This window comes from Neofelis nebulosa, chromosome 10, assembly GCF_028018385.1.
Source record: "Neofelis nebulosa isolate mNeoNeb1 chromosome 10, mNeoNeb1.pri, whole genome shotgun sequence".
In the NCBI taxonomy this organism is placed as follows: domain Eukaryota; kingdom Metazoa; phylum Chordata; class Mammalia; order Carnivora; family Felidae; genus Neofelis; species Neofelis nebulosa.
The window spans coordinates 62,959,798-62,975,372 of NC_080791.1; the positions used below are offsets into that span (position 1 = coordinate 62,959,798).

At 38.5% G+C, this 15,575-nt stretch overlaps 2 protein-coding genes across 5 annotated transcripts in view; one reads left to right on the plus strand and one right to left on the minus strand.

Annotated features, from left to right (window-relative positions):
• The window catches only part of LOC131487362 (olfactory receptor 52L1-like), a 65,805-nt gene that overhangs the window by 20,168 nt on the left and 30,062 nt on the right, over positions 1 to 15,575 (minus strand). For 3 of the 4 annotated variants that reach the window (XM_058688009.1, XM_058688008.1, XM_058688011.1), the window contains exon 2: positions 8,067 to 8,181. The gene's annotated coding sequence lies outside the window, so the exon portion shown is untranslated. Of the gene's footprint in view, positions 1 to 8,066; positions 8,182 to 13,083; positions 13,177 to 15,575 lie in introns of those variants that run through there. The other variant, XM_058688012.1, reaches the window with a different exon arrangement.
• Positions 4,349 to 5,314, plus strand: LOC131487365 (olfactory receptor 56B34-like). The gene has a single exon (XM_058688015.1). The coding sequence runs from the start codon at positions 4,349 to 4,351 to the stop codon at positions 5,312 to 5,314; it is 966 nt and encodes a 321-aa protein (XP_058543998.1).

A 15,575-nucleotide genomic window follows, 5' to 3' on the forward strand; every position in this document is an offset into this window, starting at 1 on the left:
ATGAAGCTTGAAATCAACCACAGGAAAAAGTCTGGAAAACCTCCAAAAGCATGGAGGTTAAAGAACACTACTAACACTACTAACGAATGAGTGGGTCAACCAGGCAATTAGAGAAGAAATTAAAAAATATATGGAAACAAACGAAAATGAGAATACAACAATCCAAACGCTTTGGGATGCAGTGAAGTCAGTCCTGAGAGGAAAATACATTGCAACCCAGGCCTATCTCAAGAAACAAGAAAAATCCCAAATACAAAATCTAACAGCACACCTAAAGGATATAGAAGCAGAACAGCAAAGGCAGCCTAAACCCAGGAGAAGAAGAGAAATAATAAAGATAAGAGCAGAAATAAACAATATAGAATCTAAAAAAACTGTAGAGCAGATCAACGAAACCAAGACCTGGTTTTTTGAAAAAATAAACAAAATTGACAAACCTCTAGCCAGGCTTCTCAAAAAGAGAAGGGAGATGACCCAAATACATAAAATCATGAATGAAAATGGAATTATTACAACCAATCCCTCAGAGATACAAACAATTATCAGGGAATACTATGAAAAATTATATGCCAACAAATTGGACAACCTGGAAGAAATGGACAAATTCCTAAACACCCACACTCTTCCAAAACTCAATCAGGAGGAAATAGAAAGCTTGAACAGACCCATAACCAGCGAAGAAATTGAATCGGTTATCAAAAATCTCCCAACAAATAAGAGTCCAGGACCAGATGGCTTCCCAGGGGACTTCTACCAGACGTTTAAAGCAGAGATAATACCTATCCTTCTCAAGCTATTCCAAGAAATAGAAAGGGAAGGAAAACTTCCAGACTCATTCTACGAAGCCAGTATTACTTTGATTCCTAAACCAGACAGAGACCCAGTAAAAAAAGAGAACTAGAGGCCAATATCCCTGATGAATATGGATGCAAAAATTCTCAATAAGATACTAGCAAATCGAATTCAACGGCATATAAAAAGAATTATTCACCATGATCAAGTGGGATTCATTCCTGGAATGCAGGGCTGGTTCAAGCATAAGAGACTCTTAAAAACTGAGAACAAACTGAGGGTTGATTGGGGGGTGGGAGGGAGGGGAGGGTGGGTGATGGGTGTTGAGGAGGGCACATTTTGGGATGAGCACTGGGTGTTGTATGGAAACCAATTTGACAATAAACTTCATATATTAAAAAAAAAAAAAAGACAAAGGATATCATCAAAAAAGTAAGACAACCCAAAGGGAATGATTTTAGAAATCAAAATGACAAAGAAGTAAGTCCATAATTTGGCATGTTGTGATGAGTGTCCTAGAAATAAAGCAGAGAATGATAGAATTGGGGCTGCCATTTTAGATAGACTTATCAACCAATACATTTCTCATTAAGAAGGATTTGATCTGAATACAAGTTAAACGTCACTCTTTTATTTCAGTTTAATTAACACTAAAAGTACCACGTCATGAAATACAAGAGAGGCAGGTGGTACTAGAAGGAACTGATCAACACAGACAAACACTAGAGAGGGTTTGAGTGAGATTACAGTCTAAAAAAAATACATTATTTTTGGCAATTTGAGAGTATTAATGAGAGAAACTTCTGTGCAATATTGAAACAAAAATTAAATTGTAGTGAAATAAACATCAAGAAGATGAGGAAGAGTAAACAAAATAAAGAGGTTACTCACAAAGTTTGTGAAGGGGAAAATAAATAGAGGCAATCTCTGGGAGGGATATGAAGTAAACATACATTTGAAGGTGGGGGCTACTTCAGAACTGTCATACAATTTGAGGAGCATTATTCATCAGTTAAACTCTGAGGAGTCTGGAGTAGAAAGCTGTCCATCTGGGGAACTGCCCTAAGATTAGTGTTGGATGTGTCTACTCCCTGAAATTACTTGGCTAACCCCCAAGGGCACCAGAGGCCTTATTTTGATTAAAAAAAAAAAAAGCATTACACCCTGGAGGACGCTTAGAGTAGAGTGGGGAGGGCTTATAGACCAGCACACCAAACCAGGCATCACCAGGATCTAATTTATTCTAAAACCCCACACTCCAGGGATGACAAGCAAAGTTACAGATCTTCTCTGAACAACATATGGCTGAACACAGGTAGCTGAAGCCAGGAGAGCAGAAACAGCTGCAGAAAGCACTGTCAGTGTGAAAGCCTCTTCAAAGATCCTCCTGAAGTAGTAAGGAAACCAACCAATGATCTACATCGTGAGAGGTGAGGGGATTGATGTGTCCCACATTCCAGTAATTCTGTCCTGACTCTGAATTTGATTAGTATATGCCTTCCACTTCCATGGCTGGCTTTACTTATTTGATCTTCACCTTTACTACCTCCCTTCTTACAAGCTCTTCCCATCTATAGAGACTATGGTCTATGATCAGAAAATAGGAGAGAAATGAGGCAGAGCTCTAAGATGATGGGACAACCTCAAAAGGATGGGACTTCCCAGTCAGGCGACCATGAAAACACTTTTTACCTTACCTCTCAAGGGAGAAACTAAGAATTGGATGGATTCCTCCTGCGTGTACCATGCTGCATAAAGGAGAGGGTGAGACAAGAGTGAGAAAATACCATGAAAACTCCTGCAATTTTGAGTGTGTCATTTCTTCGGTTGGGCATTCATTCACTTGGTCCCTATAGATCGTAACTTAGTTTCTCAGTTTCTAGAACAACCACAAAGCTATTTTGGTCAATCTGTTGCTTGATTAGTGATCTGTGGTAGAACAAAGACCTACAGTTTCCTAGCCCACTATTTTGCTGACATCAGTCTCTCAGGTACAGTTTTAGATACAATTGCTTGAAAAGTTCTCCAAAAATTAAAGAATTAATAAATCAAGAATATATTAAAAAAGAGAACCAAGAGTAAAAGCAAGCCACAAAATTACTTAAGCAAAGAAAAAAAAAAAGGCTAAATGTGCGTCCTATATTTCCAATTTGTACCATACAGAAATATAGAAGCTGTTAAAAGTTTGTTGCCATGGGGCGCCTGGGTGGCTGTAGGTTAAGCATCTGACTTGAGTTCAGGCCATGATCTCACAGTTCATGAGTTTGTGTCAGTCGGGATCTGTGTTAGCAGCCTGGAGCCTGAGACTGCTTCAGTTTTGTGTGTGTGTCTCCCTCTGCCCCTCTCCCGCTCTCTCTCTCCCTCTCTCAAAAATACATAAACATTTTTTTTTAATTTAAGATTTTTGCCACTTGTTCCTCCTCCTACCTTTTGTTAATAACATAAGGGATTTAAAAATACAGCTCTAGGTATGTCTTTAACATTCCTTTCATAATCAGAAAAGGAAACAAATGCTATTCCATAGGGTACTAATCTTTTGGCTAAGATTTTATGAAAGGAGTGTTGGATTTAAATGCATAACATTAAAATTTTGCTGTAGCTTTGACACATATTAGTGATTTTGATACATGATCCTTATCTAGACAAATCATTCAATCTGTTTCCTCACCTGTATGGTAAAATTAAATGAAGTGCTTTATGTCAGAAATTATTCTCCAAAAACAAGGCACTCAAAAGGCCTGGTCAGAGTTCTAACTGCAGCCACTTATTCTCTTTATGAAATCCCTAAGAATGGAGACATCACCTCTACTCCCTAACTTTACTTACTTGTTAGGGATCAGTTGTATGCTTCACTTCAGGTACTGAAATCCTTGTCTCTAGTACCTCAGAATTAGCAGTTTCGCAGAAAAAGTCTTTAAAGAGGGAATTAAGTTAAAATGAAATCTTGACCATGGACCCTAATCCAATGTGACAAGTGTCCTTAAGAAGAAATTTGGACACAGACATGTGCATTTACAAACAATAGACAATGTGAAGACATCAGAAGAAGACAGTCATCTATAAGCCAATGAGAGAGGACTGAGAAGAAAACAGGACCACCAACACCTTGATTTTGGACCTCTGGCCCACGAAACTGTGAGAAAACAAATTTCCATTGGTTAAGTTACCCAGTCTGTAATATTTTGTTTGGCAACCACTGAAAGCTAGAACAGGCCGGATGTGTATGTTTCTTTAAAATGTATCTGTCTCCCGCATTATGTTCATTTCCCCAGCATATAAAAATATATGCTGGATTTCAGGCACATAGAATCAGTAAATCTTTACTTCTATTATATTAAATCTTTATCTTTTATCACACTGGACCTTCTTTTATTCTTAGGTAAACTTTTTCCCAGAGTCTCAAGGGGATAAAGGATGCATTATATTTAACAGAACTGAATTATTGTGGTGAATCTTATACCTGCACAGAAATTTTAACCTTTAGCTAAGCTAACCACACACTATCCTTGCTTCCCTTAATCCATAGGCAGATGCTGAGAAGAAGACATCCCATCATATGGATACCACCCTGAGTATAACCAATAGCTCAAGGCTTCAAGTGTCTGAGTTCATCCTGGTGGGGCTCCCAGGCATTCATGAGTGGCAGCACTGGCTCTCCCTGCCCCTGGCTCTGCTCTACATCTTAGCTCTCATTGCCAACATCCTCATCTTGATCACCATCCAACATGAGCCTTCCCTGCACCAGCCCATGTATCAGCTCCTTGGCATCTTGGCTATCGTGGACATTGGCCTGGCTACCACCATCATGCCCAAGATCCTGGCCATTCTCTGGTTTGATGCCAAGGCCATCAGCCTCCACGAGTGCTTCGCTCAGATCTATGCTATCCATACTTTCATGGGAATGGAGTCAGGCATCTTCCTCTGCATGGCTGTGGATAGATATGTAGCCATTTGCTACCCCCTTCAGTACTCCTCCATAGTCAATGAGGCTTCTGTGATCAAAGCCACCCTGTCCATTGTGCTGAGGAATGGCCTGTTGACCATCCCATTGCCTGTACTGGCTGCTCAGCGACACTACTGCTCCAGAAATGAAATTGACCACTGTCTGTGCTCTAATTTGGGGGTCACTAGTCTGGCCTGTGATGACGCCACTATTAACAGAGTATGCCAGTTGGCCTTGGCATGGGTTACACTTGGGGGTGACATGGGTCTGGTCTTTGCTTCCTATGCTTTGATTGTTCGCTCAGTGCTGAGGCTGAACTCCGCTGAAGCAACATCGAAGGCCCTGAGTACCTGCAGCTCCCATCTCATCCTCATTGTCTTCTTCTACACAGCCGTTATTGTGCTGTCTGTCACCCACCTGGCAGGAAGAAAGGTCCCCTTCATCCCTGTTCTCTTCAACGTGCTGCATAATGTTATGCCCCCAGCCTTTAACCCCATGGTGTATGCCCTACGGACCCAGGAGCTGAGAGTGGGCTTCCAGAGGGTGCTTGGTTTGGGTGAGAATGTGTCCAGGAAGTGAGCCAACTTTTGATGGCAGAATTTTACAACTGGTATTACAGAAAGAGCACAGGCTTTGGAGCACAACAGCCCTGGGTTAAAATTCCATGTCTCCCAGTTGCTAGCAATATCGATTCAAATTAACTCACCTGTTTTGTAAAGTGTATACTATGTGCCAGGCGCTGTTCTAAGCATTTCTCAAATATTAACTCATATAATTGCACAACAACCCTATGAAACACGTACAACTCTCATTTACACATTCTGCAGGTGAGGCAAGAAAGTTGAGACACTTGGCCAAGGTCAAATGAGAAGGAAGTTGCAGAGTGAGGTTAGAACCTAAGCATTCAGGCTCCAGAGTCTCTGTTCTTAACCCTTACCCTTTTCTCTCTATTCAACCTTGCTACTAACTTTTAAAAACATAAATTAAGATGACAATAAAAAGGAATGATCTCCAAGTGAAATTATAAATCTCCTGTCTTTTAATAAAACAATATTCCATTTAAAAGGTGGCAGCAATTTTCCTGTCCAATAGCAAACACAGCACATTTTAAATCCTCTATAGTCACTCTATAGGATCCCTATCAGTTATAAGAATGTAGGTCAAGTTGGGACACTTGGGTGGCTCAGTCAGTTAAGTGTCTGACTTCAGCTCAGGTCATGATCTTGTGGTCTGTGAATTCAAGCCCCATGTCTGGCTCTGTGCTGACAGCTCAGAGTCTTGAGCCTGCTTCAGATTCTGTGTCTCCCTCTCTCTCTACCCCACTCGTACTCTCTCTCTCTCTCTCTCTTTCTCAAAATAATAAATAAACATTAAAAAAAGAATGTAGGTCAAGAATTTGACAGTAATTATTTTGTTATTTTATAAACTTTTTACCAACTCTTGAGTTTATTTGCATTAGAGCCTAAAGAGGAATATTCAATTTGTTCTATTCAACATTACTTGAATTTCTCTAATGAATTCAGAAAATCCTAATGATGCCCAATGGTTCACTGAAATTATAAAGGACACCAAAAGTATCTAAAGAGGATTTTTTTCTGTAAAAGAAATGATATTTGTTTGGGGACAAAAAGAAGGAAAGTTGGTCTAGTGTTTTTTATTTATTTCAGTGCCAGATCAATAAGGGTGGAATATTGGCTCTAAGATAGCATGCGGATATGACATTTCTGACCCAATCACATGGCATTATGGCTGACTTCGAAAGAAGAAGCCTGACTTGTGCCAGTAAATTTGGAAGTTCAAATGTGACAGCATTAGGCCATTAACCCTCAAGGAACTGAATCATCTTTCTTTTGACAGAGTGAGTTAGAGTTTCGTTATATCTAATGTCAATACAGAATTGGACCATGTGCTTTCACCTGTTTTTAATTGTGATTCCAGACACCAAAAACAAAAGCAGTGACAACGGATAAACAGTAGTGTACTAATGGATGGGTCAAAGCCTGTTACTCTTTCCACATGATGTTTAGACCAAGTCCCTGGGATCCTTTGACATTTCAGGGAGAAAGAAAAAAACAAGTCCCAGAAAAAAAGATACTAGAATCTCCTCTAATATTGCCATCCAAGAGATTGGATCCATTTCTATTAATGGCTGATAGGATAATTCAAGCAAAGTCTCCTGCTGAGAACAAGTAGAAATCATGGATGAACATCTTTAAATGGGTATAGACATTGGAAAACTAACAAATTAGTAAAAATTATGTGAGACTCAGAGAGACTTCTTTTCAGGTTAAATGTGTAAAGAAAGTTTAGAAGTTGTCATTCCCATCCTCACACCAAGAAAAAGTTGAACAACTGAAAATCAATCACTTCCTGGACCCACAAGAAAACTGAGGTGACAGGGCTAACTGACTTCCTGGTGTCAGAGGAATCCCTTCCTCTAGGTGGGAAATGGCTGTAATAAAGTCTCTTCCCCATGGAGATGAGGCCTTTATCATGGAGAATGCTCTGGGATTATTTCATAATGTTAACTTCTCCCCTCCTCCTGCCAAAATCCAGGGGGCCCATCTTGGATCTATACTGTGAGAATCTGCTGGAATTGCTGGATATTAAGTGTGGGGCTTCCCTAAGACTGTAGTCCCCAAATATTTCTCATTTTCATACTAAACTACACTCATACTCCAGCAATATGCCAAAATTACCTTTGACGTCTTCCTACCAGTTTGTGACTCCAGCAGCTTCTACTCTAAGTAAACTGATTCTCTGTGTTTTCCTATCTCTCCAAATTTTGGGGTGGCACTTTGCCCTGCAACAATCAATTCCCTTATGGATTCAAGAAAAATTATTAATATTCCTTTTTTTCTAATTTTTCTTCTTGTAAGGACAGGAGTGAAGACTTCTAAGTTCTTTACACATCAGAAGTCCTGGTATGGGATTAATACCCAATGTACAAAATAAATATCCATAAATCTACACTGATATAAGTAGATGATTCAATAAATAAATGGAGAATAATAAACAAATCTTCCATGTAAAAATTTCCAAATAATTTATGTATATACACCATCCTCAAATAGCTGGAACATAATTACTTACTTCTTAAGTGCATAACTCGTTATTTCTCTCCCAAGAGTACAGTATGCGAAGTGGGAAAAAGAATCAGTTTACAAATGAAGAAACTAGGGTGCCTGGGTGGCTCAGTTGGTTAAAAAACAAATGAAGAAACTCAACAAACACTATGTCAGTTAGGTGATCAAGTTTACATCAACACTGACAAATCATGTACATAATATGTATCTCTGATATGATATGATATGATGAGAATAGACTTTACCTCTTTGGCATTTCTCCAAAAACACATAATCCTGGTCCAATCATAAGAAAAGTATCAAAGCAAAAGGACTGTGGAGACCTGGCATCTAAATGTAATGTTGTGTCCTGATGGAATCCTGGAACAGAAAAAAAGACATTAGGTAAACATTTTAAAAATCTGAATAAAGCATTACTTTAGTTAATAATACTGTATCAATATTGGTTAGTGAAAGGGGACAAATGTACTGTACCAAAGAAATTAATAACAATAGAGAAGGTAGGAGTGGGATATATGGGAATTCTACACTATCTTCACAACTAACACTATTCTAAAAATCTAAGACCATTCTACAATAAAAAGTCCATTTTTCATTTGCTTTTATCTATCTTTTTTGATTAAAGTATCCTAGGTGGTGTGAGGTGGTATTCCATTGTGGTTTTTGATTTGAGCTTCCTGATAGCTAGTGATGTCGAGCATGTATGTGTTCACATGCATACTGGCCACGTGCATGTCTTCTTTAGGGTAATGTCCATTCAGATCATTTGTCCACTTTTAAACTGGATTTTTAGTTGGGTTGTTTGTCCTCTTATTATTAAGTTGTAAGAGTTCTTTGAATATTCTATATACAAGTTCCTTATCAGAGATATGATTTGCATGTATGTTCTCTTATGCTGTGGGTTGTCTTTTTAATGTCTTGATGGTATTCTTTGAAGCATGGACGTTTTTAATTTTGATGACATCTAACTCATATATTTTTCTTTATTGCTCATGCTTTTGGTCTCATAGGTTTTACCTAATGTCAATGTCATAATATTTGTTCCTATATTATCTTCTAAGGGTTTTATAGTTTTAGTTCTTGCATTTAAGCCTATGATTCATTTTAACTTTTATATATGATATGTGAGAAAATGATATGCATCCTTCATATCCAATTATCCCAGCACCATTTGTTGAAAAGGCTATTCCTCCTATCAAATTGATTTCATAACTTTGTTAAAAACCAGTTAACCATAAGTATAAGGGTTTATTTCTGAATTTTCAATTCTATTCCATTGAACTATATATACGTCCTCATATTAATACCATGCTGTTTTGATTATTATAACTGTGTAGTAAGTTTGGAAGTGTGAGTCCACCAACTTTATTCTTTTTTTTAAATATTATTTAGCTCTTCTTGGTCCCTTGAATTTCCATATGAATTTTAAGATGAACCTGTCCATTTCTGCCAAAAGGCAGTTGAAATTTTGATAGGGACTTCACAGAATCTGTGGATCAATTTCAGGAGTATTGCCATCTCGATATTATCTCTTCTCACGAACAAAATCCCTTTATTTAGTTTCTCTTTAATTTCTTCTAAACATTTTGTAGTTTTCAGAGTACACATTTTGCCTTCTGCTTGTTAAGTTTACTCTTAAATATTTAATTATTTCTGGTGTTAAATGCAATTGTTTTCTTATTTGAATAGTCATTGCTAGCATAAAAAATACAAATAATTTATGTACAAATTACCTTATCTCCTTGTTTATTACTTATTACTTATAATAGCTTTTTTCTACATACAAGATCATGTCGCCTGCAAATAGAGATAGTTTTACTCCTTCCTTTACAACCAAGTGCCTTTATTTTAGTTTTTTGCCTCTGCCCTGGCTAGAACCTCAGTATGATGTTGAATAGAAGTGTGGGAACAGACCTCTGTATCTTATTCCCCATCTTAGAGAGAAAATCTCCAATTTTGCATCATCAAGTATAATGTTAGCTGTGGGGTTTTAATAGATGGGCTTCATCAAGTTGAGGGAGCTCCCTTCTATTCCTAGTTTTTAAGTGTCTTTATCTTGAAAGAGTACTGGATTTTGTCAAATGCTTTTTCTACATCTTGAGATGATCATGTGGTTTGGGTTTATATTCCATTGATATGGTATGTTACATTAGTTGATTTTCACCAATCTTAAATTTTTTAGATAAAACACACTTGATTATAGTATATAATCATTTTTATATTTTGCTGAATTCTGTTTTCTAGTATTTTGTTGAGAATTCTTTATCTAAATATGGATTTTGAATGCTTTTTATATTGTTTCAATATACCCTGTTAATTAACCAAATGCTAACAATGTCTTGAATCAAATGACTCTCCCAAACTGCTGAGACATAGGACCCTGAAGACATAGGACCTTTACAACTGGAGTTACCACATGGCTGAGAGTCATAGAGACACATGTTGCAGAGAAAAGAAGAGAGAAAGGGACTGAGCTCTACATGCCCATTTTTTCCTCCTTTACATCAATCACTATAATAAGATACTCCTACTCTGGAAAGTGAGTGAAGAGTGAACAGAAGCTAGAAGTGTCACAACAATGTACTATCCTGTACAAGGCACAAAACATCAAAAAGGGGAAACATTAGTCAACTGCCAATTAGGGTTGTGCTTAGCTGTATAAAACACACTAGATTATAGTGGCTTAACCAAATTGGAGTTTCTTTATCTCACCACACACACACACACACACACACACACACGTTCAGGTAGTTGAGTTGTTATAACACTTCTACTATACCAACAAAAGGCCAGGCTTTTTCTACTTCTCTGCTCTGCCATTCAAAGCAATGACCACCATCCTCCACATTAAACTCCAGACAAGAAGAAGAGATGGAAAAGGAAGCCTCTACAGACCTTTATATCTGATTGGTCATAAATTAATCTGATGTTAATCTCCAATTACAAGACTCCAAAGTTGAGTATTTTTTGTTTCCCAGTCTCTATGATAATGGAAAGTTATACAAAGGTGGATTTGAATGAATGCTGAATAGCTAACACCAAGTAAAAACAGATAATACACATCATGTTCTTTTCATGCATTATTTTCAGGAAATGATAAAATAATAAGCTATCAGGAAAGTCTCAAAAATTCTAAAGAGTAAATAAGTTCCAAATATTTCTGGATCAACATGACAAATTCAGCACTCACTGCACCTCCCTACTCCCATTCCAAAACCTAACAATACTGACAAGATATTCAATAATAAATCAACCCATAACATGATACAAAACAAATGGAGAGTCATTTATGAAACAAAAAAATATGACGAAACTCCAAAAGACAAAAGACTATTGTGATAGAATTATGGAAAATAATGGGAGCCCAAAAGGTACACAGGAAAAAAACTGGTACAAAAATAATGTTGATTCAGATTCAGAGACGTCTGATACTAAAAGAAGCAGAAGGTCATGAGAAAATCAAGCTGCTAAAAAATGAGTAGCATAGGAGTAGTAGTCAAGCAGGTCTTCTATCCTGCATGTATACTCCTGGACAAGGAAGTAGGCCAAAAGTCAAGAAACAGTGGTGAGTATTCCAGAATATAAAAGATTGGGTCAGAAAACAGGACAGTGACCCACATGGCTATAAACAATCATGCCCCATCAAGCATGAGGCATAAGCTCAGGCATAAATCAAGCTATTAGGACACTCTACAGTTCCTAGACAACATGATACATCAACAAAATACAACAGCATCCTCACATTGCCTACTAAGAGAAAAAACAAACAATCAATGACCAAGATGGCTAAACTTTAGAAAGTTTTTTCTGAGTATAGGCCCCTGGCCTTTGCTTTCTTAAAACACTTGTTTAAGCAAATGTGTAATTATAAATTCTTTCTCTGCCCCTTTGCAGTGTATATAAATCTTCTCTTAACCTCTGGTCAGTTTTACAACCTAGGAAATGTCTTTCTCAAGGATCTGGGAACTATCTCCTGAAATGTAAACATTGAAAGAGATGGCACCCCATCTTCCAGTCCCTGTAGAGGGCACCAGCCTAACCTCTAAGGGCACCAATTAGCAAATACAGATGGCCTAATCATAGACAAAATCATTGGTAATCCTCAGGAGTAATTCAATGTGTTAGACACATCCTATTGATTAACTTCCCACTGAAATCCTCCAATACTTTTCCACTTGCTCACCCCAGGGTTTAAACCTATTCCACCTGACAACTTGCCCCAGCTCAACCTTGCCTTTTGACAATTGAGTATCCAGACTTAATCTGTGCTCTCTTTCCCCTTGCTGGCAAAGACATAAGAATAAAATCAACTTCCGCTTGTGCATCCTGTCCAGTACAATTTTATCTAACACCAAATACAACCAGATATTTGAACAAAATCAACAGAAGAAAGTGGCATTAAAGTTCACAAACATGTGGCACCTGGGTGGCTCAGTCAGTTGAGTGTCCAACCCTTGATTTCGGTTCAGGTCATGATCTCATGGCCATGAGATCAAGCTCCACATCAGGCTCCATGCTGAGCATGGACCCTGCTTGGAATTCTCTCTCTCCCTCTCTCTCTCTCTGCCCCTCCCCCACTCATGCTTTCTCTCCATAAATAAATAAATAAATAAATAAATAAACAAATAAACAAACAAACTTTTTTTTAACTTCACAAACATAACTCATGCCTGAAGAGATAGAATAAATTCAACATCAATCAAAAAAGGTCCTCTCAAGGTAACCTTCTCTATGCCAACTCCTTACTTCAAAAATCTAGTGACTCATCCCTTCACATCTAAAGCTGGTGACAAGTGCTGTTACTAATGCAACATAATTGCACTATCACTTGGGATCTTTTATTGGTGACATTTTTATAAATAGTCCCTTTGTACATAAATCTTTCTCTATTATTTTTTTTATTTTTTATTTTAGAGACAGAGAGAGCTCGCACAAGCAGGGCAGTGGCAGAGAGAGAGAATCTCAAACAGGCTCCATGTCTAGCGCAGGGCTCCATCGCAGGACTCTAGGATCATGACCTGAGCCAAAATCAAGAGTTGGGACACTCAATTGACTAAGCCACCCAGATGCCCCACTAATTATTCTAATTTGAGTGGGTCATATGTTCCCTGTTGGGACTCTCTATAATTCAATGTTCATTCAATTAGGCAATATGGAAGTTATTAACAAAAGCAGGTTCAATGCAGCCATAGGACATATTTTTATATGGTTGTAGATAAAAACGGTGAGGAAGTGAGAGCAATATACAAAGATGACTCTTACAGGATGTGCGTGCAATAGAGATTTTTTTTTGAAGTCCTTAGTCCTTGGAATCTTCAAATACTGAGGTGGAAGGTTCAGGAGAGTGGAAGACTGTTGACACAGGAAAAGGGAGATACAGTCAGTTCTGCTATGTCACTTGGTTTAAATGTACAAACATGGTCCAACACCACTGATACATTATGAAACGATTTGAGGATAAGTGAATTTCACATTTGCCTTTGTGCAATCCAAACACAGAAACTGCATCAAGCTGAGTGAGCATCACAGAATACACCACACACACACACACACACACACACACACACACACACTGCTAACACCCACCAGCCACCTTCCCTCACTTTACAATTTTCTGTCTGATTTCAAACAAATCTCCTTTTATCACTTCACCATGACTCACCAGCTGCAGCCCTTCCATCCATGTCCACAAGCGACTTCATGTCCTTCTCAACATAAAGTGTTGTGTTCATTGTAGCATTTGTATTTCTCTTAAACCTCTTAACGTGTCAAATTCTGCTATAGTTTATCCTAGTTTTCTATCTTTTTTTATGTGTCACTTACAACATTTTTGAGTACTATGCTAACTCTATTTTTCCATAAATCCTATGGTATCTTGTGTGGGGTTTTGCATAGCATGGTGATTTTTCAGAACTCCTGTGTCCCATTACAACAGAACTGACTACTTGCTAGACTGAGTGGAGAGGAAACCAAGCTGAGACAAGAAGAACAAACACTTTTTATTCTCACAACTCAACCTGGCAGAGCTGTCCACCTGCAGGGCCCATGTCCTAGGACTAGGTTTGTTCCCAGAGTGGCCAAGAGAGACCTCCAAAGTCACTGCAGGCTCCTCCTGCTGGAGTGAGATGACCTGCCCCAGAGGCAGTTGGGTGACACTGAGGAGTGCCATGGGGTGGGCCCAGGGGAGTCAGACTGAGACCAGGTGATTTCATGGCTATGATTTATATTCCAAACCCAGGAGTGGTAAGAGAGGGACAGACAGATCTGCTCTCAGCAACAAAAGGCCCAGCACAGGCAGCGATAGCCAGGAGAGGGGAAGGAGCCCAGAAGGAAGAACCAGCCTGGGGGCATCTTCATGGCCCCTCCTGCAGTAGTAAGTAAACCAGCCACTGTCAAGGACTCTGGGAGGGATCAATGGAGGCAGTCCACCTCCCCAGGGTTCTGTCCCAGTCTATGAATCTGGCTCACTGTTGAATTTCTCAACTGGTCTTTCTTTACCTTCCATTGGTCTCTCCACCTGGGAAAGGGTTAAAAGTTGTATCTGGGAACGAGGGCAAAGAGTTGGGGCTGAGCTTGGACATGGCCTTGTTGCACACTGTGATGCTCTCCAGCCAGGGGAATATGCAACGAAACAAACAAACCCTGGCTGTCACAGTGTCAGGCATGCAGGAGGTTCTGTCAAAGTATTATAGTTTCATGATCTAGGGTAACTCCTCACACTGTACTACCCCCTTCTGCAAGCCATCTGGGAATAGTCTTAGCTTGGGAGTCTAGGATCCTGGGGCTAATGAGCTGGATCTCTTAAGAACCTTCATCTCACTTTATGGTATGATGCTACTGGGTGCCTATAGTTGCAATGTGAAGGACAGGATTTGAAACTGACTTGAAATTCAAATCTATATCTGTCTGCTCAACTCCACAGACTATCCTCCTAAACATTATACCACTTTCAACATCCTGAAATCTTATATTGAAACTTTCCAGAATTTCTCAACAAAACTATACTTTTTCCTGCTTTTCACATTATCCTGTGTTAAGCTCTGCTGTTTGGTATCTTCATGAATTCATGCAGCTAATTAACACTGTGTAAAATTAGTCACTGGATAAGTATTTTTTATTCAAGTATAGTTGACACATAATGTCACAGGTGTAACACATATTTACTTTTTATTATCAGCTATATGTCCAGTTCTAGATTTGTCACAGGTATAAAGGTAAATAAATTAGTTAAGGCCCCTGCCGTCATCAAGATTCCTTTACACTAATTACACTACATTATAGTATCAGTGGCTTTCTATTGTTCATAAAATAAAACTAACTTTCTTAACATGCACTATTCAACATTACACATGAATTAGATCCATGTCAATTTTGTTCCCCATTAATGTGGTGTTACACATAGTGTTTAGAATGTAGTAGGTTCAAAACATGTTTACCTAATTAGTGAAATCAAAGTCATATATAATCTGACTCCTTCCTATCCCTTCAATGTATTTAGAACCACATTTCTGAGTGGGTAATCATTCCAGCTGCAGACATTGTTGAATATCTCTTATGGATTTGTGATAAAGAAGTTAAAGTAAAACCAGTCAGATTCATCGTGTGATCTTTTTCTCCTTGACCTCCTGGGTCCAGCCACAGAAAAGGCAAACAGTTTGTTCAACCTAGTGTGCTGTTTATTCTCTATGTGGCTACAAATCCATTTCCTCTTTCTTTGCTCTGCTCTGTGTTCATGGAGGCTGATCTCTTCTATG

Bases quoted from the DNA above. Each gene is read 5' to 3' on its own strand.
- LOC131487365 (XM_058688015.1), top strand. From the start codon at position 4,349: ATGGATACCACCCTGAGTATAACCAATAGCTCAAGGCTTCAAGTGTCT.